The following is a 25087-nucleotide window of genomic DNA, read 5'->3' as shown; positions in this document are numbered from 1 at the left end:
CACAGAGTGGAGAAAGGATGCCGTGGAGGGTCCAGGAGAGAAAAATCCGCAAAAGTCGCCTGCCTCCCTCCCTTTGACAGGCTAAGGAAGGGCCATGGCTCAGTGGTAGGGCTACAGCTTTGACTGCACAAGGCCCCAGGTTCAACCCCTGGGAGAAGTGGGCCAGTGTAGCCTATTCTATAGTAATAAGCTGTTGGTTACTGCTTGGGCCATTGGCCATTTGCATGTAAGAGAAATAGGTACAGCACACAAAGCAACAGTATAAAATTCTGCATAAAATCACATTGCTATCTAGAATCATATATAAAACCTACATCCTAAAAATACACAACTCATAGAGCCTGCTAAAATGAGTGTACCACTGCTGAGGTGAAATCTGCCCAACTACTACTTGTCTAACTGTATGCATGCCAATAGAAATTATATCCCAAAACTGCTTCAGCATAAGGCAGCTTTCTCTTTTCTTGTCATCAGCATCAAGGACATAATGCAATGCAACCCTCTATAGTTTTTATTGTATATTTTTATGTTTTATCATAGGTTGTATACGCCCTTGGAAACTGACGCTGAAGGGCTCCATAGAAAGTTGTTAATAAAATAAACTTTTAATTAAAAAAAAACAAGTTACTACAAGACTTAACTTTCAGTGACTGTACCTTAAGTCTGGATTAGCAGTTCTACTCCAAAAACATTAAACGTAACCATGTTACTCTGGGTTTGGTATTGCAGTTTGATACTGCTGATGCATCACATCATATAGTAATAGCAATTTCTGAAATGGCTTAAGAGCTACATGGTGTACAAAACACAAAAATAGACACAGCCCAAAAGGCTTACATGCTTTCTTTAGAAAGGAAGTTGAAAATAGAACAAAACATAAGAAGGCAGCAACAACCTTTAAACATAGGCTTCCTGAAAGATGTTTTAAGAAGAGGTAGATAATCAACTCAGTAATACTTTTCACAAATAAGCAGCAATGAGACAAAAAGCATATAATGTAGGAAAAAACATGTAGAAAGCCAAGATGAGAAATCAGCAGGAGCTAGACCATGAATACATACAAAAAGGCAAGTTAACAGAACCTTTTATGCAAAATGGGCAAGGTAGGAGAGCAAAGAAAAACCAAGAGCAGAGAAACATTGTGTGCATCTGAGCCGAAAAAGTTAAGTAGGTGGCAAAATGCAAAACAAAAACAAGAGCCATAAGGTGGGATAGAGAAGACCAACTAAAAGGACATTACAACAAGTCAATTGGGGGGAAAGAAGATAATGAACAAGGTATGGGAAGCTGTCAGAGAAAGAAAATACTAAATCCGGGGGGTTGAGAATGACATAAGAATCCAAACACAAAACCAAGATCTTTAGCTTGAAAAGAAAGAAAGAGGGTGAGGAATCCCATCTCTGAAAGACTTGGCCTTAAAAGAAAAGAAACCACACAGAGATAATAGCAAGATGAAAAGATGAAAGATTAATCAAATAAGAATATAAATTAGAAAAGTGTTTCTGACCACCATCAATGTACAGTCAAATCCCATCATATGTGGAGGGTTTGTTCAAGGGTTGAGCATAGCAGAAGGGCTGGGGGGGGGGGCTCCCTTGCACCTCCAGTGCCTTGCCTCCCTTCTCCTCCTGTGAGCTGGCCAACAGAAGGGAGGAGGGCAGGCAGAGAGAAAGGAAGGCAGAAGGGAGGAGCAGAGAGAGCTGCAGGCAGAAGAAAAAGGCTGGAATGGAGTTGCAGCCCAGCGTGTCTAGTTGAAATCATGTATGGGAAATGCACGCAAGACTGCAAAACGATGATTCATAATGAAAGACTGAATAAAGTGCCATCCTATGCATGTTTTCTCAGAAATAGGTCCTACTGAGATACCCCTGAATAAGTGTATATAGGACTGCAGCCTAAGAGAACCTAAAGGGTAAAGGCAAAGAATAAAAACAAAGGGCCCAACAGGGAACCTGGAGAGTTCCTAACAGACTGGAAAAAAGAAGGAAAGATCAATGAAAGGAAACACAGTTAGGTGTGGTTAGAAAGGAAAAGACAGCAATCAAGAACACAACCATGAGACACCAAAATCATACAAAGAATATCACATTTACTGCCTCTTGTTTCATCTTTCCACCTACTTCCTTTCAACGGTTCCCTTTTAGACCCTTCAAGCCAAAACTATATTTTGTTAACACAAACAAGGGAGTCTGCTGGAAGCTTCAAGATGAAATGCAGTTATTGTGGACAAGAACTCTTTTATGGACAAGAGCCCATTCACCCCGCACTGTGTACACAGTGGAGTCATGGTCTGACAACAGCTATTGGTATCAAAAGTTCTTACTTACTCGACAATCCCTCTGTAGCGTTTTCATGAGTGCACTATAAGTCTCCGAGTCAAAATATAATCCTTCATGCATGTCTTGAAGAAAATCCAAGTCTTTAAAGGTGGGGTTGGACTTCTCTCGCTCTTTCCTGGATGCCCTCCTTTTGTACGTGGAGCCTTTCAAGTCATAGTTGAAATGCATTTTCAGTGATCGAGGCAGAACATTGTTCATCACAATTATCCTGATATTAATACCTCCCGACTGAACACAATACAGTCCATAAAATTTTGGTAGGAGTGTCCTTGGATTCTGGTTGAGATTCTTAAAAAACAAAATGAAGAAGCACCAATGAACATCAGAAGCACATTTAAAATAAGATTTCTGCATGCACCTTAATATAGACTAGGAAGTCAAGTCTATCCTAAACAAACCAGACATATACTTTTAATGAAATAATGCTTGAAGTGTTTTATTTTAAACTAAACTAAAAAAAAAGTTAAGCTCTTAAATTGGAAGGCTCTCTACACTGAGGACCAGTGGTGACAAGCAATCTAAATTATTCCATGCTTTGGTTTGAAATTTAACTATGGTTATCTGTTACATAGGTACTGACATAAATCATAGTGAACATTAACCACATAAACTGACGTTAACCAGAACACTAGCCCTTAGCAAGGAGTTTCCAGCTATTTTGAAATTCTAATTTAAAGGGAAACCTAATTAATAATAGAGGTTAATGTCACTGAATATGTTATGCTTCCAGAGAGGAAATTCTGGTGAACAGTAGAGAAGATGCATGGGATAATGTGGCCCACTTCTGATCTCTCAACTCTGGTTAAATCCATGTGGAACACATTCTCCCCACCTTTTCCCACGGCGATCAGCCAAGAGGGCAGCCAACATCTGGCCACCCCCTTAAAAAAGCTAAGGGTGGTCTGCTCGCAACCCCAAGATCCAGCTTCTGATTGGCTGAGTGGGGACTGAACATCCTTGCCTGAGGGCCTCTTGTGGCTGGAGGGGGACAGTGCCAGCCATCCCTTCCCCCGACCACATCGGAAGATGGCAACTTCCCTGAACCCACCATGGTCGGGCCATTCGGCAATGGAGTCGCAGGTGAGCAGACATTCTCCCCACACTTTCTTTTTTGGCAAAAGTAGAGCCTATTACTCAAATTTTGGACAGTCAGAAGGCCTAAACAGACAAGTTCTGAAATAATGACTAGATGTAAGAGGTGGTAACAGTGACTCTGCTAGTATACAAATGCATAGTTTACTAAGTCTCACTCGCTGGATCATCACCTTGTTGTAGTGAGTGGGCTTGCATGTTCCTATGACCCTTGTGAGTGAAGCCGTTGGGAATCTCGTACTCCCAGCAGGGTCACCCAAGGCAGTAATGTCAAAGGGAAGGAGCAAGACAAAGAATGATCCAAGAAGTCCTCAACGGCAGAACAGGCGGGTGATAACAAGCGGTATGTTACAACAGCTGTGAAGGCGGGTGAAGGCTGCAGCAGATAGGATCTACCGGTTCATCATGACTACTCATGCCATTGGAACAGAGCCCTACTGCAAAGACTGTGTGTTGATCAGCGTGCATATAAAACAAATTCACGCACAGGCGTCTTCCAAAAACCCAACCCAAACCCCCAAAAGTCCCATGGCGACCAGCAAATTGTAACGGGGGCAAGATCGTGAAATCTGGAAGCCCCTAGTCATGAACTGGCACATGGGCGGTGGATACAGATTCAGTCATTCTGACTCAAGGAACAAGGCAGTTGAGCAGCTCAGCAGCTGTATCCAGGACTGAGCAGCCCTTTTTAGGATCCACTCTGCTCACCCCGAAAAGGGGGAGGAGCTAGAAAGGGTGCCCTAAACATAGTCTGCCTCCCTTTTCCCCTGACTGGATTACCGCGCCCAGTGGGGTCACCACCTAGCGTTCGTAAAAGACAATTGAACTTTGGAACATGGAATATACGGACTTTGTCGAATAACACAGATAACAGGCATCCTGAACACAGAACTGCCATCACTGCAAGAGAGCTGCAAAGTTTTAACATCAATATTGCAGCGCTTCAACAGACTCGAAGAGCAGGCGAGGGAAAACTGAAGGAAGAAAAAGGAGGCTACACATTCTTCTGGAAAGGTCTATTTGAACAAGAACATCGAATACATGGGGTAGGCTTCGCTATCAAAAACAACCTTGTGAAGCTCCTGTCAGAAGTCCATACCGGCATTAATGAGTGACTCTCAACCCTTCGAATAAAGCTCACCAAAAACTAACAGGCTACTATTATAAGTGCTTATACACCAACACTGGATGCTGATGAACACATTAAAGAAAAAATTTACTCTCAGCTGGATCAGAGACGCCTATCAGAGATGCCTAAGGAAGATACAATTATCCTCCTGGGTAAGATTTCGATCTCTGGCCTGGGACTATTGGGAAAGAAGGAATTGGCAACAGCAATCAGAATGGATTCTTACTTTTGAAGATATGTGCAGCACACAAACTTGTTATTACCAACACACTCTTTTGACAGAAAAATAAATTTAAAACTTCATGGAGGCATCCTCGGTCAAACCACTAGCACCTTTTAGACTATGTTATTGTCCGTGCTAAAGATCGCCATGATGTGCTCCTTACCAGAGCTATGATGAGCGCCAACGAGGTGACTTCCGGAGGTGGCGCCATCCGCAATGGCGGATTCCCTCTAGTCTTGAGGGAGTAGCTCAGCGGAAATCGAGTCTTTCCGCTACGGCAAAGCGGGGACCCCCTTGAAAATCACAGGCGGGTGAAGCCTGTGACCATGGGACTCGGCGGGCACCCTTAGCGCCCCCCCAATCAGCGAGGGAACCCTGGAAAGGGTTCCGGAGCGAAGCGGGGAGTCTGGCGCGGTGCTGAGAGTTAACTGCTTCTTCCGTGGAGTGAAGCCGCGCAGCTGTTGCCGGAGAGCGCCGACCTTTTTCCTGTGGCAATTCGGCTAAGAAACAACTACCTGTGAGTAGGTTAAGTCTGAAGATCGGGGAACTTAAGGGGAAAAAAGGATTAATTCGGCACCGAAGTGGGAAGGTGTAAACAGGAAGTCCGCCTTCCTTTTATGTAAATAGATCAAAGTAAAGGCTGTCAAAGCAAAGAGCCTGGAAACTGCGTTGAAATAGACTCAAATCCTACATCAGTAAAAAGAGAATTCCCTCCCTGTGGTGCGGGGAGAGGGGAGGGAGAAGGGGAAGTATCTTTTGCCCGCAAAAGAAGAGAGAAAGGGAACTAAGACCACCACTTAATGCCTGGGAACGGACTGTCAAGGGACATTGAAACTGCCGTATTGGGAAACGCGCTGTTAAAGGACAATGTAACTTTTTGACAGCTAGCTCTGTAAGAAGGATACTTTGATTCTGAAAAGTCTTACTTGATCTGAAACTGTTGCTCTTTTTGACTAAAGGGGGGAATTTCGAAAGTTGGAATAGTTATTTTACTGTTACAAACTGGAACTGCTATTGTGTCCCCCTAGAGGAACTTTGAAATAGCTGCAATTGGGCAGGGAATTTTCCACTCTAAACTGGCCATACCAAAGGGGAATTTTACATCATAAACAAGTAATCGTGGGACTGACCTTGATCCTTAGATAAAGTGTTATGGCTGATTTGACTCAGGAAAAAACAACAAGATCTGGTAAAATTAGACTGCAGCAGCGTAGATCGTCAGCATCTGGCTTCCCTGCCCCACCAGGGAAAGATCCAGCCCAGGTGGCGTCTAAAGGAATGGCAGCTGAAGGGGGCTTAGCTACAGCATTAGATAAAATTTTTGAATCTTTGGAAAAGTTGAGGAAACAAGTGGCTGAAGCGACAACTAAAATTGATCAAAACACTACAAGCATTAATAATTTGGGGCAGAAGGTGAACTCAAATACAGAATCTATTGAGAAACTGCTGCAGGAATCTACTTCAAACCGAAAAATAGCTGAAGAAGCTAAAGAAAAAGCATTGGCTGTAGAGGAAAAAATATCACCGATTTGCAGGCAGCTTGAGGACCATAAGTCTTTGCTGTCTATGATTGAATTGAAAGAAAAACAGACAAATTTAAGTTTTGGGCTGTACCTGAACTTGAGAAGGACAGTTTGACTGACTTTCTTACGCAAGAATTTGCAGACTTTTGGAATTTAGACTCAGACAAGTTGGATTTTAAATATTAAGTGCGTTCAGACTCGGAAGAGGGGGAAGAAAGAACAGGGTGAGAGACTGTTTGATTACCCTCCGATCAAGAGAGGAGAGAGACAGAATATTAAGTCTGCACTTCCAAAGGGCCTTGGAAATAGGTGAATCAAGAGTGGAGATATTCAAGGACATCCCTAAACATCTTTTGGATCTTAGGTCTAACTACGGAGATCTAGTCGCCCTGCTAAGAGGAAATAGAACCATCTTCAGGTGGGTATTCCCCCAAGGCCTATCTTTTACCTTTAAAGGGAAAAAGTTCAAAATAAGATCAGTGGAAGATAAAGAAAAAATTCTGAAAGAACACCGAGAAGACCTGCAAAAAGAAGCTGAAGAAGAGCTAAGAGCCTTAAAACCAGGAATACGAGACATAGTACCACTACCTTTGGGATTGGACAAGTTAGAGAAGGTGATACCACCGACAGAACAAGAACAACTACTTGGTGCAGTTGGAGGAAAGTAAAATGAATACATCATGTCTCTGCAACTATTAAGTTGGAATATTCATGGACTTAATTCCCCGGAGAAAAGGAAAAAAGTTTTTCATTTATTGAAAAAGGAACAATTGGACTTGATTTGTTTGCAGGAAACACATGTGATAAGGCTTCATAGGAAAGTATTGATTAATAAAAGATTGGGCCAGGAGTTCATTTCTTCGGACAAGGTTAAAAAGAGAGGAGTAGTAATTTACGCCAAAGAAAGCCTATCACCGAAATTTATTTTTAAAGATGACCAAGGAAGATATGTGGCAATTGAAATTCAAACACAAGGGAAAAAATTCTTGATAGTAGGAGTATATGCACCAAATGAGGGGAAATCTGAATTTTTAAAGAAGTTGCATGAGACATTGTTAGACTATATGGATTACAACATTATTATGATGGGAGATATGAATGGAGTGGTATCTACAAATATGGACAAGTCGCAGAGACAGCTAGTTACTAAAGATGGCAGACTACCAAAAACCTTTTTTGAGATGACTGACAATATGGACTTGATTGACATTTGGAGAATAAAGAACCCCTTGGGTAGAGAGGGGACCTTCTTCTCTGAAGCCAAACTGACATGGACAAGAATTGACCAAATCTGGATAACTAGAGGACTGGCACCTAAGACTCGAAAAGTGGAAATTTGCCCTAAAACTTGCTCCAACCATAATGCTGTGAAAATGGAGATGAAGCTAACACCTGTTGGTTCCTTCAGATGGAGGATGAATGACACCTTGTTTAGAGATCAAGAAGTTACTAAGAAGGCCCAAAAAACCTTGAGAGACTATTTTGAGATAAACATGAACACTACCATCGAAAAAAGAGTAATCTGGGATGCAAGTAAACCAGTTATGAGGGGGTTTCTTATTCAACAGAATGCAATAAAGAAGAGAACTCAAAATGAGAAAAAAGATAAAACCTTGGAAAAAATAAAAGAGGGTGAGAAGAGATTGAGAGCGAAACCAAAGTCACAAGAGATTCAGAGAGAAAGTTCAATATATGAATACCAAGTTCAATATATGAAGATGATGAATCAGGAAATAGAATGGAAAATTAAACAGATGAGACAAAGGACATTTGAATCGGCTAATAAATGTGGAAAACTATTAGCCTGGCAAATGAAAAAAAGGCAAAAACTCAACACCATTACCAACTTGGAAGTGGAAGGAAAGAACATCCAGAATCCAGTGGAAATTAGAAAATGCTTCCAGAGGTATTTTAAACAGTTATATTCACAAGGGCCACAGAAACAGGTCGATTTAGACCAATTTCTAAAAATAAATGGACTTCAAAAAATCTCTCAAGAAAACAAGTCAACTACAAAATAACAGAACAGGAGGTGGAAGGTGCCATTCAGAACATGCAGTTGGGCAAATCTCCAGGGCCAGATGGTTTAACCTCAAAATATTATAGACCTTTGAAGGACTGGATAATACAACCACTAAAGGAGGTTTGTAATGAAATTTTGGAGGGGAAAAAAGCGCCAGAGTCGTGGAAAGAAGCTTATACAGTGGTGCCTCGCAAGACGAAATTAATTCGTTCCGCAAGTCTCTTCATCTTCTCCCCGCAGCCCCTTGCTTCAAAAGAGGTCCGGGGGCAGCGGGGAAGAAGCGCTTCCCGCTGTCCCCGGACCTCTTTTGAAGCAAGGGGCGGTGGGGAGAAGCGATCTCCCCGCAGCCCCTTCCTTCAAAAGAGGTCCGGGGGCAGCGGGGAAGAAGCACTGCGCTTCCCGCTGCCCCCGGACCTGGGGTTGCGGGGAGAAGATCGCTTCTCCCTGCCGCCCCTTGCTTCAAAAGAGAAGACCCGCTGTTCCCGGGGCAAGCTTCGTTTTGCGAAGCAAGCCCATAGGGAAATTCGTCTTGCGAGGCAACTTGAAAACGAAAAAACCTTTCGTTTTGCGAGTTTTTCGTCTCGCGAGGCGTTCGTCTTGCGGGGTACCACTGTATTACACTAATACCGAAAAATGAGTCTGAAAAGACGCAACTTAAGAATTACTGCCCCATATCCCTGCTTAATGTGGATTACAAAATTTTTGCAGACATTTTGGCTAAAAGACTGAAAAAAGTCCTAGTAGAGGAGAGACATAAGGACCAAGCGGGCTTTCTCCCGGGCAGACACTTGTCTGACAATACGAGAAATATAATTAATAATGTAGAGAAGCTGCAAGTGAATATTAACACTAAAGCTGTCTTAATCTTTGTAGATGCAGAGAAAGCCTTTGACAATATTTCTTGGAGTTTCATGAAGAAAAATCTTCAGGGGATGGGGGTTGGCCAAGGGTTTGAAAATGGTATAGGTGCAATTTATTCAGAGCAAAAGGCCAAACTAATAGTTAACAATGTGGTAACAGAGGAATTTAAGATAGAAAAAGGGACACGACAAGGCTGTCCAATTTCCCCATTGCTTTTTATTTCGGTCCTGGAGGTTCTGCTAAACATGATCAGAAGGGACCGTTTGATCAAGGGTATACAGGTCGGAGCTAAACAGTGCAAATTGAAAGCTTTTGCAGATGACTTAGTATTGACGTTACAGGAGCCAGAGTCTAGTACTAAAAGGGTTTTGGAACTGATTCAAGAATTTGGTCATGTGACAGGATTTAAGTTGAATAAGTTAAAAACTAAGGTGCTTGAGAAAAAATTAACACCGATTGAGAGAGGTTTCAGAAGGAGACAGGCTTAACATTAGTCAAGAAAGTAAAATACCTGGGGGTGAATATGACCGCTAAGAATTTAAACTTATTTAAGGACAACTATAATAATACTAATACTAATAATAATAATTTATTATTTATACCCCGCCCATCTGGCTGAGTTTCCCCAGCCACTCTGGGCGGCTCCCAATCAGTGTTAAAAACAATACAGCGCTACATATTAAAAACTTCCCTGAACAGGGCTGCCTTAAGATGTCTTTTGAATGTCAGGTAATTATTTATCTCTTTGACATCTGATGGGAGGGCGTTCCACAGGGCGGGCGCCACTACCGAGAAGGCCCTCTGTCTGGTTCCCTGTAGCCTCACTTCTCGCAATGAGGGAACCGCCAGAAGGCCCTCGGCGCTGGATCTCAGTGTCCGGGCTGAACGATGGGGGTGGAGACGCTCCTTCAGGTATACAGGACCGAGGCCGTTTAGGGCTTTAAAGGTCAGCACCAACACTTCGAATCGTGCTCGGAAACGTACTGGGAGCCAATGCAGATCTCTCAGAACCGGTGTTATGTGGTCCCAGCGGCCACTCCCAGTCACCAGTCTAGCTGCCGCATTCTGGATTAATTGCAGTTTCCGGGTCACCTTCAAAGGTAGCCCCACGTAGAGCGCGTTGCAGTAATCCAAGCGTGAGATAACTAGAGCATGCACCACTCTGGCGAGACAGTTCGCGGGCAGGTAGGGTCTTAGCCTGCGTACCAGGTGGAGCTGGTAGACAGCTGCCCTGGACACAGAGTTAATCTGCGCCTCCATGGACAGCTGTGAGTCCAAAATGACTCCCAGGCTGCGCACCTGGTCCTTCAGGGGCACAGTTACCCCATTCAAGACCAGGGAATCCCCCACACCAACCCGCTCCCTGTCCCCCAAAAACAGTACTTCTGTCTTGTCAGGATTCAACCTCAATCTGTTAACCGCCATCCATCCTCCAACCGCCTCCAGGCACTCACACAGGACCTTCACCGCCTTCACTGGTTCTGATTTAAAGGAGAGGTAGAGCTGGGTGTCATCTGCATACTGATGAACACCCAGTCCAAACTCCCAGCGGCTTCATATAGAAATTAAAAGGCATGGGGGAGAGGACAGAACCCTGAAGCACCCCACAAGTGAGAGCCCAGGGGTCTGAACACTCATCCCCCACCACCACTTTCTGGACACGGCCCAGGAGGAAGGAGCGGAACCACTGTATGACAGTGCCCCCAGCTCCCAGCCCCTCTAGACGGTCCAGAAGGATGTTATGGTCGATGGTGTCAAAGGCCGCTGAGAGATCCAGCAGAACTAGGAAACACATCTCACCTTTGTCCCTAGCCCACCAGAGATCATCAACCAGCGCTACCAAGACAGTTTCAGTCCCATGGTGAGGCCTGAATCCCGATTGGAAGGGATCCAAATGGTCCGTTTCCTCCAGGCGTGCTTGGAGTTGTTCAGCAACCACCGGCTCAATCACCTTGCCCAAGAATGGCAGATTTGAGACTGGGCAATAGTTGGCCAAATTGGCCGGGTCTAAAGATGTTTTTTTAAGAAGCGGTTTAATGACCGCCTCTTTCAGCGGGTCTGGGAAGGCTCCCTCACAGAGGGAAGCATTCACCACCCTGCAGAGCCCATCGCCCAGCCCTTCCCGGCTCGCTTTTATCAGCCAGGATGGGCAAGGATCAAGGAGACAGGTGGTCGGTTTCACTTGCCCAAGCAGCCTGTCCACATCCTCGGAGGTAACAGATTGGAATTGATCCCATGTAACAGGACCAGACAGAACTCTAGCACTCTCCCGCCCTGGCCCTGCTCCCACAGTGGAGTCTACCTCCTTCTGAATCTGAGCGATTTTATCTGCAAAAAACTTTGCAAAAGCATTGCAGGAGATCTTGGGGTCCCTACCAGGCCCCGGTGGCTATGAGAAATGTTGGTCAGAAGTGAAAAAGGACTTAGAGATATGGTCAAACTTGAAGCTTTCCTTTTTAGGTCGAATTGCTGTCATAAAGATGAATGTATTGCCAAGAATGTTATTTTTGTTTCAATCATTGCAAATTTTGGACAAAATGGACTGTTTCAAGAAGTGGCAGAGAGACATTTCTAGATTTGTCTGGCAGGGCAAGAAGCCCAGAATAAAATTTAAAATATTAACTGATGCAAAGGACAGAGGTGGATTTGCCCTGCCAGACCTTAAACTTTACTATGAGTCAGCAGCATTTTGCTGGCTGAAAGAATGGCTGCTTCTTGAGAACACAGACATTTTGGATCTATAAGGTTTTAACAATGTTTTTGGGTGGCATGCATATTTGTGGTATGACAAGGTTAAAGCACATAAAGCATTTAAAAACCATATTGTCAGAAGAGCATTGTTTAATGTCTGGATACGATATAAAGACTTACTTGAAAACAAAGCCCCAAGGTGGTTATCACCAATGGAGGCAAAGGCTCAGAAAAAACTTAATATGGAGGTCAAATGGCCAAAATATTGGGAAATTTTGGAACAAGAAGGAGACAAATTGAAATTGCAGAGTTTTGAGAAATTAAAAGATAAAGTGCGAGACTGGCTTCATTACTATCAGATAATGGAGGCATATAACTTGGATAAGAAAATTGGCTTCCAGGTGGAAAAATCAAAATTAGAAACAGAACTGTTAGAACCTGAAACTAAGACTTTGTCAAAGATGTATAACTTGCTGTTGAAATGGAATACTCAGGATGAAACGGTGAAATCTGCTATGATTAAATGGGCGCAAGATGTTGGACATAACATTATGTTTGCTGACTGGGAACAGTTGTGGACCACAGGTATGAAATTTACGGCATGTAATGCCCTAAGAGAGAATATTATGAAAATGATATACAGGTGGTACATGACACCAGTCAAGCTTGCAAAAATCATTTGCCCGATAATAAATGTTGGAAATGTAAAGAAACTGAAGGTACATTCTTTCACCTTTGGTGGACGTGTCCAAGGATTAAGGCTTTCTGGGAGATGATTTAAAATGAAATGAAAAAGGTATTTAAATATACCTTCCTGAAGAAACCAGAGGCCTTTCTCCTGGGCATGGTCAGCCAATTGGTGCCAAAGAAGGATAGAACTTTATGTATGCCACAACAGCAGCAAGAATACTCATCGCAAAGTACTGGAAGACACAAGATCTACCCACCCTAAAAGAATGGCAGATGAAGGTGATGGACTATATGGAACTGGCAGAAATGACTGGCAGAATCCGAGACCAGGGAGAAGAGTCGGTGGAAGAAGATTGGAAAAGGTCAAAGATTATTTACAGAAACACTGTAAAATTAATGAATGTTAGAATGATGTTGGATAGAAACTAAGTGGTCTTTTGCTGTAATGCTATAAGGGAATATGAGAAAATGGTTATTAATGGGTAAAAAATTAATGTTATAATATTTAAAAATTGAAGATTAAGATGAATGAAGAGGGGAGGGATTTGCTGAATTAACAATTGGAACTGGAATACAGAAAAGGAAGGCGTGAGGAGGTCCGGGAAATAAGCAAATGAAAAATATGTGATGGAAAGATTGAACTGTTTTTTAACTATTTTTATTTTGTATTTTTCTTTTTTCTTTTTCATTTTTTTGAAAATCTTAATAAATATCTTATAAAAAAAAAGATGAGCGCCAACGACTGCTGGACAGATCACCGACTAATACACTCCATGATGGCTATCAAGATTATACCTCAACGCAGGCTTCAAGGGAGGAAACCAAGGCGCAAAATGAACACTCAAGCCCTTCAAGATCCCATTAAGCGGGATTGCTTCCAAACAACTCTCCCCCCCCCCAATTTTTTTTATTAATTTTCCAGATTTAACACCACACAAAATAACAAAACATACAAAAAATAAAAGCAAACATACATACACTTCTTACAGTTAAAAATCCAGATTACATTCCATTGTTGAGTGACTTCCTCAAATCCTTCCTGACTGATTTTCATCAAATCTCATTTTAGCAATTTTTCAATATCCACTTTCTAATAAAATTAACCTGTTCAAATTACTAACTTCCTTTCTTTTCATAATATTTTTAACCCATAATCTTATACAATTCAACATAATTTAATCCTAAACCAAACTTAATACTTGAAAGTAATTCCACTTATGTTATATTATAATATTTTGCTAAATATTCCTTAAATTTCTTCCATTCTTCTTGATGCTCCTCCTCTTTCTGCATATACAATTCAATGTATCATATGCCTTCATTATATATCTTTAAGTGCCTTGGGCTGATTAACATTCTATGTCCTTTTAAATATGTTTGTGATAGGAGGGTTATTGGTTTGGTAGACAATGTAGTGTGTGCATGCCCAGCGGATGACCTCCAAACCATCCTAAATATATTCACAGAAGCTTATGAAAAGCTTGGCTTGTTGCTCAACATCCAAAAAACCAAAGTGTTGCACCAACAAGTACAAAATAACCCCTCTGCAGTGCCACAAATCCAACTCAATGGTGTAACGCTGGAAAATGTTGATCACTTCTCCTACCTAGGCAGTTATCTTTCCACAAGGGTCAACACTGATGCCGAAATCCAGAATCGCCTGAGCTCTGCGAGTGCAGCTTTCTCCCAATTGAAGTGCAGAGTGTTTGAAGACCGGGACATTTGCAAGGAAACCAAAATGCTTGTTTACAAAGCTATTGTACTACCAACCTTAAGGTATGCTTGTGAAACATGGACTACTTATAAACGCCATCTTCAACTCCTCGAAAGATTCCATCAACGGTGTCTCCAAAAAACCTTACACATCACTTGGGAAGACAGGTGAACTAATATCAGTGTACTGGATGAAGCAAAGATCCCCAGTGTTGAAGCAATGATTCTTCAACATCAACTTCGTTGGACTGGTCATGTTGTGCGGATGCCTGATTATCATCTTCCAAAGCAACTACTCTATTCCGAACTTTAGAATGGAAAGTGTAAAGCTGGTGGTCAACAAAAGAGGTTTAAAGACTGTCTCAAGGCAAATCTAAAAAAAATGTAGTACAAACACCGACAACTGGGAAACACTGGCCTGCGAGTGCTCCAGTTGGAGAACAGCCTTTACCAAAGGTGTCATGGACTATGAAGACACTCAAACTCAGAACACAAGGGAGAAACATGCGAAGAGGAAGGCACGCTTGGCAAATCCACACTGTGATCAACTTCTGTCCGGAAACCAATGTCCCCACTGTGGAAGGACGTGTGGATCCAGAATTGGCCTCCACAGTCACTTACGGGCTCATTGTTAAAACCGTGTTTATGGAAGACAATCGTACTTGGCTACAAGTGATTGCCAAAGAAGAAGTTTAGTTAAGTACAACACCACAAATGCACAGGTGATTTATCAGCATCATGGCAAGCCATACCAACAGTTATGGTTAAAAGTGTTCATTTATTAACTCAGAATTTTAAAGAAGTTCTCATGCATGTAGCAAATAGGAGCACAAATACAAAGGGGGAAAGCAGTATTTAAAATTTATCATGATTATGGTAAAGTGTTAAGTAAGCTATTAAAAAGCCAAGTTAAAATTCACACACAGCCATCACACAACCTCCCAAAAAGAAACTAAACAGGAAGAGCCTGGAATTTGAATTTATTTACCATGTAGTAGCCAGGCAACAGCTTCTGAAGGAACTCTGCTTCTTTGTGTTGAACTGTTTTGATTATGAACTCGTCATCACTAGTGACAAAGAACAAGGATCCACTGGCACCAGGATTGGATAGTTCTATTAGAGGTTCACTGCAAATAGAATACTGAACACGGAAAAAGAGAAATTTAATGCAACTATGGGTAATGGAACAGACAGGATCTTAATATGGCAATGCAAGCTGTCCACATGCAATGTCCCCTTGCTGCAGGAAATCCTTTCTCTGCATAACAGCTTATTTATCTGCTACAGCTGATCTACACATAAAAAGCCTGCTGCAGACTGTTTTTTCTGTCACTGAATGTATGTGCAAGACTGCAAAAATCTTGAGGGATTTTAGCTATGGAGCTCTGTGCTTTTCTAGTTCAAGGTTACAACATATGGAAGCAAATATTTATATACTTTGCTAGACAATTACAAGGCAATTAGCAGATGGAGGTCTCTAAACTACAATTCAATCAGCAAAATCCACAGGAGTATTCAATTTCAATTACAATATTCCAGTAGAAATAATGACTCAAGCAGTTGCTGAGCTATCAATTAACACATCGGGTTTTAGGGCAACCAATTATAAGCTGAAGAATTAAATGCATGGTCAAGAACTACAATTCTTCATAGCACATTCTATAGAAACAGAAAGCTATTCCACACCACTCCTTTTTTTGTAGCGGGGGGGCAGGATGTAAATTCTTACCAAGTAGTCATCAGGTTTAATACCAAAAAGTTCTCTGAAGTAGCGGAAGGCTAAAGGAGCATATGTCTTAAATCTGAAGTCAGGATAATGATGAGCAGGGGTCAAATTGCTCCCTTCACTGAATTGAAAAGAGAAATTTAAAGGTATTACACAAATTCGTTAAGAACAGAAATCTTACTATAAATATGAACCTTTTTTTAAAAAAAACTGCCCCAAAAGCACAGTGCAGAGCTGAAGCAGGCAGGAGCAAGCCAACATGACTAAACAGGTGTCATATCCTAAACAGGATATGAAGTTTCAATACATTCTCAGACAATTTTAGCTTAATATGCTTCTCTCCTCTTCTAAAAAGAGACTAAGCCATTTCTCCACTGTAGGTTGGCAGGTGGGGCACAGGTCACTGTAACTAGGGACTGGCAGTTATTGCAAGCTCCTTTGAAGTCCGTTAGCAGATGTTGTTTGAATTCAAACTGTGCCCACACAGAGACAAAGCAAGCTCCATGGGAAAGCCATTAGTGTAGCAATTCCATTGGGGCTCACTGTCAGTGCAGATCAGCTAATCTGCATGGTTAGTGGGCCCTACTTGCAAATGAACAACGGGGAGCTCCAATTGTTCCTTGGAAGCCATGTCTTCACCTGCCTCACACTTGATGTCACCTGTGACATCCGGGGGGGGGGGGGGCATAGTCTTGGGAAAACAGCCTCTGTAGACTCCCCACCCCTGGGCTTAAGGCATTAACACAGCATGCCAATATTTTTTGCTAATGGAGCAATAAGCACTGTTGAAAAATATCCTCCACGATAACTCAGGCTCTTATCTGACAAAAGGTGTTAATTTTTGTGATCGTGTATTGCTTCAGGAGTAAATGAAGGAAACCCAGTGGATTTACCCTAGCCATGCCAAATCACTTTAAATCACTGCAGAAGATAGTGCCTGTGTACCACTGTAGGAGTATGATTTCTAGCCCAGTAGAATGGAGATATCCATGCACATCTGAATTCCATGAATGTGTCCTGAAAATAGTTAAAGGAAAGCAACTGTGCCTCAAACTAACAGAATGCTGTTCAGTTCTTGTTGGACTCGACCGACTTTTGTAACAACACCACCAAAAGAAAAGAAAAAGAAATTGCAAAGTATTTTTTTTTTCATGCTCAAAAGAACTAGACTTCTTTTTTTGTGGCACTTTTTGATATGAATATGATACATCATTAAAGCAGCCCACATTTGTCTTTGAGTATAGGGGTGGAGCTATGCTGTGTTTTTACAGAGGTTGCCCAATTCTGCATCAAATGCTGTAGTAGCCAACAGGTGAGGAGTGGCGAGAGAAAAAAGACTCTGAAATGGTGCTAGAAAACAGTGAACTGGGCAGGAGTGGAGAAAGAGCCCTGTGTGTTTCAGGTGTGAAATTCTTCTTCAGAGTCAATGGAAAAAATCAATTTCCTAACTTGTAAATATGGTGCTCTTTTACAAACCAGTAAAGCAAGATGATCACCGCAACCCCAGAGTCATCCGTGAGTGGACCTAACGGTCAGAGGTCATAGAATCATAGAATAGAATCATAGAATCATAGAGTTGGAAGAGACCACAAGGGCCATCGAGTCCAACACCCTGCCAAGCAGGAAACACCATCAGAGCACTCCTGACACTCCTAGCCTTATGAGGAATGGCTAAGGGAGCTGGGCATGTTTAGCCTGGAGAAGAGGAGGTTAAGGGGTGATATGATAGCCATGTTCAAATATATAAAAGGATGTCACATAGAGGAGGGACAACCATATGTCAGGAGTGCTCTGATGGTGTTTCCTGCTTGGCAGGGGGTTGGACTCGATGGCCCTTGTGGTCTCTTCCAACTCTATGATTCTATTCTATGATTCTGTGATTCTATGATTCTATGATTCTATGACATATGGTTGTCAAGCCTCTGCTTAAAGACCTCCAAAGTAGGAGACTCCACCACACTCCTTGGCAGCAAATTCCACTGTCAAACAGCTCTTACTGTCAGGAAGTTCTTCCTAATGTTTAGGTGGAATCTTCTTTCTTGTAGTTTGGATCCATTGCTCCGTGTCCGCTTCTCTGGAGCAGCAGAAAACAACCTTTCTCCCTCCTCTAGGTGACATCCTTTTATATATTTGAACATGGCTATCATATCACCCCTTAACCTCCTCTTCTCCAGGCTAAACATGCCCAGCTCCCTTAGCCGTTCCTCATAAGGCATCGTTTCCAGGCCTTTGACCATTTTGGTTGCCCTCCTCTGGACACGTTCCACTTTGTCAGTGTCCTTCTTGAACTGTGGTGCCCAGAACTGGACACAGTACTCCAGGTGAGGTCTGACAAGAGCAGAATACAATGGCACTATTACTTCCCTTGATCTAGATGCTATACTCCTATTGATGCAGCCCATAATTGCATTGGCTTTTTTAGCTGCCGCGTCACACTGTTGGCTCATGTCAAGTTTGTGGTCAACCAAGGCTCCTAGATCCTTTTCACATGATCCTTTTCCCTTTACCTTTATACATAGCCTACTATTACAAGTTATAATATCACAATTAAGTGAACAAAGCAAATCAGGACAAATGCAGCCCCCCTTCAGATATTAGAAGAATCAAATCTACTGCAGATGCGTGAGACCAGTTTCTCACCCTGGGTGGGCTCACACAGCTTGGGCAGAGTGGCAGAAGTGCAGCACCATCATGAAGGAACCCTTCCCAAACCCTTGTGATTATGGATGAAATTTAGAGGGGCTGGAGGAAGAGGAGAAACTCACAGATAATAATTATTATTATCACAGATAATAATTGTCATCTACTTGGGAAGTCTTTAATAGTTGCGCTATCAAAAACTAAATAACTGGTCCTCATCATTTATTTCAAAATTCAAAAACTGCAACCATTTTATTGCTGGACGGCAAGGCAAGCAAGGCAACAACATCCTTTTTTCTAGGGAAGGTTGCAAAGAAGATGAGAGACTATTTGCATAATATCCCAAATGCAGCTTCAAGGCAAAAACCTAATGCAAAGCAAGCACTCAGTCGTATTTGTGTGCCATGGTAACTATCAGTCAACAAGTGTACTGCGTATATCCAAAATACATTCATGCCATTTTCATTTGAACCTACTTCTCATCCAGATGGGGGGCGTATAAATAAATTATTATTATTATTATTATTATTATTATTATTATTATTATTATTATTATTATTATTTCCTTTTGAAAATAAATGAAGGAATTCAGAGTTTGCTTAATGTTATCACTCAGATTTGTTAGTCTCTTCTTATCAAAAGATCTCCAAGTGTCTTACAATACTCTTAAAAACACAAAGAAATGCATTTATAAACAAAACAGAGAAAACAACAGCCCACATATCAGCCACAGGAAGCTTTGAAGGCATATTAAAAGGTGTGTGTGTGTGGGGGGGGGGAGAAGTCTTTACCAGATGCTGAAAATATGTCAGCGAAGGGGCACATTGGAACCTACTGAGAAGTGCATTCCACAGACAGAGAGCCCCAATGGCAAAAGCCCCCTGAGCCTCCCTAAGAGGGGGAACCTAGAGAAGGGCCTCATACAAAGATCTAGGGTTTATAGTGTGAGAGGCATTCCAGAAGATATTGGGGTCCTGAACCAAAAAGAGCTTTAAAGGTCAAAACCAGCACTCTGAATTGGGCTCAGAAGCTTTAAGGCAGCTAGTGTATTTGGAACAGAATTGGTGTTTTGTGATCTACTTGTCTTGAACCTGTCACCAGCCAGGCAGCTGCACTCTGCCCTAAGTGGAGCTTCCGACCCATTTTGAAAGGCAGCTTCTTGTACTGTGCATTGCAATAATCCAACCTGAGAACATAGATTACTGTGTCCAAATTATCAGCGTCCAGGTAGGGCTGCAATTGCGCCAGCAGGCTGACCTGATGGAAAGCACTCTTGCCACTGAGCCACCTGCACATCAAGTGGCAAGAGCAGATTCAGGAGAACTCTCAAATTACGAACCTTTTTCTAAAACAGTCTGTCAGGGCCAATGAGGCCACTGCCTGGGGCAGACCTCAGAGGGGTACAGTACTGACCTTTGAGGGGCACAGTGATATAAAAATTAATCTTTGTCATATCTTATAAATGTTTGATAACATTTTAATTCCATTATATATTTTGATGAATTTTATCATTTTTGAAGTAATTCATACATTAGAATTGTTTATGTATATATGAAATAGGCCACAGAGTTGACTGGAAGTTATATACACACACAAAGTGAAAATGCACTTAATTTAAAATTTTACAGTCATATCTTAATCTTAATTAGAAAATGTATTCATTTTTCATTTTTCTAGTGAGCTATGGATGATTAAAAAATGACCATCTGGAGCTCAATTTGGCAACAAAAGGCAGAAAAAGCTAAGGCGTAAGCAAAGCAAGGAAGTCTTCCTGAAATACCTTTGTACAAAGAAAGAAACTGAAAAACATGAATATGTCTATACTCCTGTTGAAACCAGCACTAAGGGAGCAGAATGTGGTGCTCCTACTACCACTAAGACAGAAGTTTCACAAATTGGAGATATTTCTGGAAAAACACGCAGAGGAAAACGAGGATGTCAAGAAGTGAGAGTACTGCAGAGTCTGCAGAAGAAGATGGTATTGTGCCTAACTTGAATTACAGTGGTGCCCTGCCAGACGAATGCCTCGCAAGACGGAAAACTCGCTAGACAAAAGGGTTTTCCGTTTTGGAGGTGCTTCGCAAAACGAATCTCCTATGGGCTTGCTTCGCAAGACGAAAATGTCTTGCGAGTTCCTGTGGGTTTTTTCCCCTCCCCCCTTTTTCTAAGCCGCTAAGCCGCTTATCAGCTGATCCGATAAGCCGATAAAAGCCGATAAAAGCCGATAAAAGCCGCTAATAGTGCTAATCCGCTAATCCGTCAATGGGGTTGCTTCGCAAGACGAAAAAACCGGTAGACGAAGAGAATCACAGAACGGATTCTTTTCGTCTTGCGAGGCACCACTGTAGTTACCTTGCTAACTTGGCTAACTATTGCAGTGATAATTTATACATTGTCCCATGATTTCCCCAAAGACTAAAATCAGAAGATTTTCTACAAGAGGAGGCTAGCAAATGATGAAGAAGTGTGTCGTCCATGGTTCAACCTCAAAAGATGTGGGTGGTTGCTTTTTGCTGTAAGTTGTTCAGCAAAAAAAAAGGTGCCTCAACTGTACAAGAAACAGGTTCAAAAGACTGGAAGAACATTGGTGCAATTCTGTATTCACCCGAGAGGAATACTGACGATTTAAAAAGCTATCAGACATGGATAACTTAAATTGTACTTATCTAAACGAAAAACAATTGAAGATATTTACCAACAGAAAATTAGGCAAGAAGAACAATAATGACATCAAATCTTGGATTGTTTCACTGCTTTGCTCAGAATTTTTTGCATTGCAAAACTTGACATTCCGTGGTAGAACTGAAAAGTTGTACAGTGCTAGCAATTGAGTTTTTTGAAGTTTGTCTTATCTAGTCTTTTTTGATCCTATTATGAATTAACAATTGTGCAGAGTTAAAGATCATGAAACAATGGTTTACTACCTAGAAAAAAGATATCCAAAATGAGCTTATACAGCTTCTAGTAAAAATTTTAGCACATGCAAACTCAGCCAAATATTACTCAATAATTCTGGACTGCACACTTGATGTTAGTCATATTGAACAAATGACAATTGTTGCTGTAATCAAACCATCAGGGAATGAGATGTCCGAGCCTGACATTATAGTAAGAGCATTTCTTGGAGAATACAGGTACCTTTATAACAGAAACTTCTTGGACAACTTGAGCAAATGGGACTATCAATTGAGTACAGTGGTACCTTGGGTTAAGTACTTAATTCGTTCCGGAGGTCCGTTCTTAACCTGAAACTGTTCTTAACATGAAGCACCACTTTAGCTAATGGAGCCTCCCACTGCCACCGCGTGATTTCTGTTCTCATCCTGAAGCAAAGTTCTTAACCCAAGGTACTATTTCTGGGTTAGCGGAGTCTGTAACCTGAAGCGTATGTAACCCAAGGTACCACTGTATCTGAATGGTTGAGATTATAATGGAAGTAACATGAAAGACAAAGAAAATGGTGTACAAAAGAGTCCTGGACATAAACTCACATGCCTTTTTTATTCCCTACCATGTACAAGGAATACACTATTGTTTCAGAGTATAGTGGGATCTGTTGTATTTCTCAGCATAGTATTTCCAAATATTACTATTATGAAATAAAATGTTCTGTTACGGTTACTAAAGATAGCTGCACAGGGATAAGGCAAAGTTTAGTAGGTAGAAAATTATCTGCAGGTTTTGCTTTTGTGTAATTATTTCATCAAGTCAAACACCATTCTATTGTCCTAATTGCATTCCAGTGCAATAGTTCTAGATTATAAAGTAGTTGAATAGCCTGACAGCCAGTCTTGTTGACTTTCTAGTTTCCCTGACTGCTCACATATTAATCTTCTTCCTCAAAACAGATTCCAACTATAGATAAAATGAACAGCTAAACTGCAGTCACACCACCACATGTATTTTTTTTTAAAAAGGTTAGTACAATACTATGTTCTACTAAACACCAACTGCTTAATAGTTTTCTAGGTAAATCTTCTAAGAAATGTTATTACTTTCAATGAATCTTTCATTTTATATGGATTCATGCTCTTCCTTTCTTCTGTTCACAAAGCAATCCTCTTTCCATTGTACTAAAGAAAAATTATATCCCACTTTTAAGGATACTTTTAAATTAAGCCATACTTGAGAAGTGATAAATATGTAAAAAACCAGCATCACGGTTGCTGATGCTAGACTTAGACTAATGTTACCAGGATTCAAATCCATGCACAACCACGAAGCTTAAAAAGTGATCCTAGGCCACCTGGTTTATCTTAGGCAAATCTATTTCACATGTGGTTTCAAAAGTTTAATTTTTTTTTTAAAGGGAGGGGGACATGTATACTACCCTGAACAATGTGGAAGAAAGGCAGGATAAAAATGGAATAAAGCATTAGGCACACAATTTTTAGGTGGAAAATTAGCCACCCTTACCTGGGAAGAAACACACTTTCCACTACATAGAAGTCTTGCATAAGCACATCTCTGTCTGGCTTGGATGTGAGGTTCCCCACTGTGTATCCTATTCCCAGTTGTATGGCACCTTTAATAGCTGAGGATGCAGTCTGCAAGGAAAAACAAAGAATTTTAAAATATCAGCTTGCTGTAAATGGGTTCTCATGACACATATGTACATTATAAAGAGATTCAAATCATATTTGAAACTTGGCATCCCACAAAATATGCAGAAAATGACTTTCAGACATCATGGGCTGCACATGTCAGAGGCTTAGTGCTGTCCAGCTGGCCATAGATAAGACTCCGGGCTCCCAGCCAGTTCCAAACAATTGATTTTTTTGACAAAGTTCAAACGTACATCTCCAGCGTTTCCATTAGCGTCCTTCCCCTTGTGCACAGTTGCTCCCTCTAATCTTTCTTCCTCCTTTTCCGCACCCAGCATGCAAGTCTGCGAAAACTCCTCCCCTTACTTCCTCTGTGCCCAGAATGACTTGTTCCAGGCTCCTCCCCCTCTATGTCAGACCCACTCTCAGACGAGAAGCTACTGATAATCTCTTTAGGCTCTCTATAACTACTGGTTTCTGTCCTTTCATCTTTTCCCGTTTGCCTCTCCCTGACAGCACAGTTCTAAAAACCTCTTCCAAGTAAAAAAAACACCAGCACCACCAGATCATGTACAAGCCTTCCTGAGGCAGTATTAGCTCCTTCTATAGCAGGTGCTTTCTAACAGAAAGAAAGAGACTTTCGAGGAACTTTCAACAACTTCTATTAATCTTTACACTGTTCTAGCAGGAGATGAGGGGGCAGAATTTCTGCACCTTACCGCCTCATTTATCTGGCTCAAACACCCTAAAATGGAATAGTAGCCTTGTAATTCCAAAGCCCTCTCTTTCAGCTGCACCTGTTTCTATTTGGCAGAAGGTGCTTAGGACCCCTAAATTATGCCTATGAACATTAGCTGTGGGGCTATAAAAGCAAAAGGAGAGTAGACAAGGTAGCCAATAGGCATAAACATGGTACCCAGTGTGGTGTAGTGGTTAAGAGCGGTAGTCTCGTAATCTGGGGAACTGGGTTCGCGTCTCCGCTCCTCCACATGCAGCTGCTGGGTGACCTTGGGCCAGTCACACTTCTTTGAAGCCTCTCAGCCCCACTCACCTCACAGAGTGTTTGTTGTGGGGGAGGAAGGGAAAGGAGAATGTTAGCCGCTTTGAGACTCCTTTGGGTAGTGATAAAGCGGGATATCAAATCCAAACGCTTCTTCTTCTTCTTCTACCCTCCAGATGTTGTTGGACTTCAAATCCCATCAGTGCCAACTAGCACAACCAATGGCCAGGGATGATGGAAACTACAGCTGAACAACATCTGGATGCAACACACTGACTCCCCTGCGATAAGAGGAACCATCAGTGCACACCCCCATAGAGCTGACTGGCAAGGCCTAGTTGCAACTAATGGGCCTGGTGGTTAGTGTTGAGGGAAGATTGCTGTACCACTTCTGGCGAAAGAAGTTACTGGCTCTGCTCAAGGAGTGGTGCTGGGTCTCCATTAGCAATATAATTAATGGGCCAAGAGAGGAGAAGCTCGAGAAAACCCCCGTGTGTGCCTTAAATAGCCCGTCCGTGGACTATTGTTCAATCAAGGAGAGGACTAAATATTGGAAGCTTACTTTGAAGAGCTGATTTTCCCTGGCTCTTTGTATTTCAAACATAACAGAAGTGGAATGCAGCGATAATGACTGATAATATATTTTTAGGTTATTTTCTGGGGTGGGTTTTTTTCTTAAAGAGGTGGGCCTCTAATATGTAGATGTTAAAAATTCCTACAAACCTAATGAGGAATATTTCCTCATGCTGATCACATAGTTATTTAAAAGAGATAGGTAGCTGAATTTGTATTTATGTTATACATTTTTTAAAAAGAAAATATCGCACATTTTGATGCTTGTATGTTCTTTATCATCCACAGGTATTCAGAGTGAAATAAAGCAAATCGGATTT

General features: G+C 41.7%; 1 protein-coding gene across 5 annotated transcripts in view; it reads right to left on the bottom strand.

Moving 5' to 3' along the window:
- Nucleotides 1-25087, bottom strand: part of PIP5K1B (phosphatidylinositol-4-phosphate 5-kinase type 1 beta) — a gene marked incomplete at its 3' end in the record, with an annotated part of 97504 nt that overhangs the window by 44480 nt on the left and 27937 nt on the right. For 4 of the 5 annotated variants that reach the window (XR_014516939.1, XM_083464923.1, XM_083464922.1 and 1 more), the window contains exons 4-7: nucleotides 23067-23197; nucleotides 16014-16131; nucleotides 15273-15425; nucleotides 2328-2627 (exon numbers count right to left, since the gene is read on the bottom strand). Coding sequence is in view for 4 of the 5 variants with exons in the window: in XM_083464923.1 (XP_083321049.1) it covers nucleotides 2328-2627; nucleotides 15273-15425; nucleotides 16014-16131; nucleotides 23067-23197 (702 nt within the window). The remainder of the gene's footprint in view (nucleotides 1-2327; nucleotides 2628-15272; nucleotides 15426-16013; nucleotides 16132-23066; nucleotides 23198-25087) is intronic. The other variant, XM_083464925.1, reaches the window with a different exon arrangement.

This window comes from Podarcis liolepis, assembly GCF_965112155.1.
Source record: "Podarcis liolepis genome assembly, chromosome: 11".
NCBI lineage: Eukaryota > Metazoa > Chordata > Lepidosauria > Squamata > Lacertidae > Podarcis > Podarcis liolepis.
The sequence above is the reverse complement of the archived record's forward strand: the minus strand, read 5'-3'. Positions and strand labels throughout refer to the sequence as shown.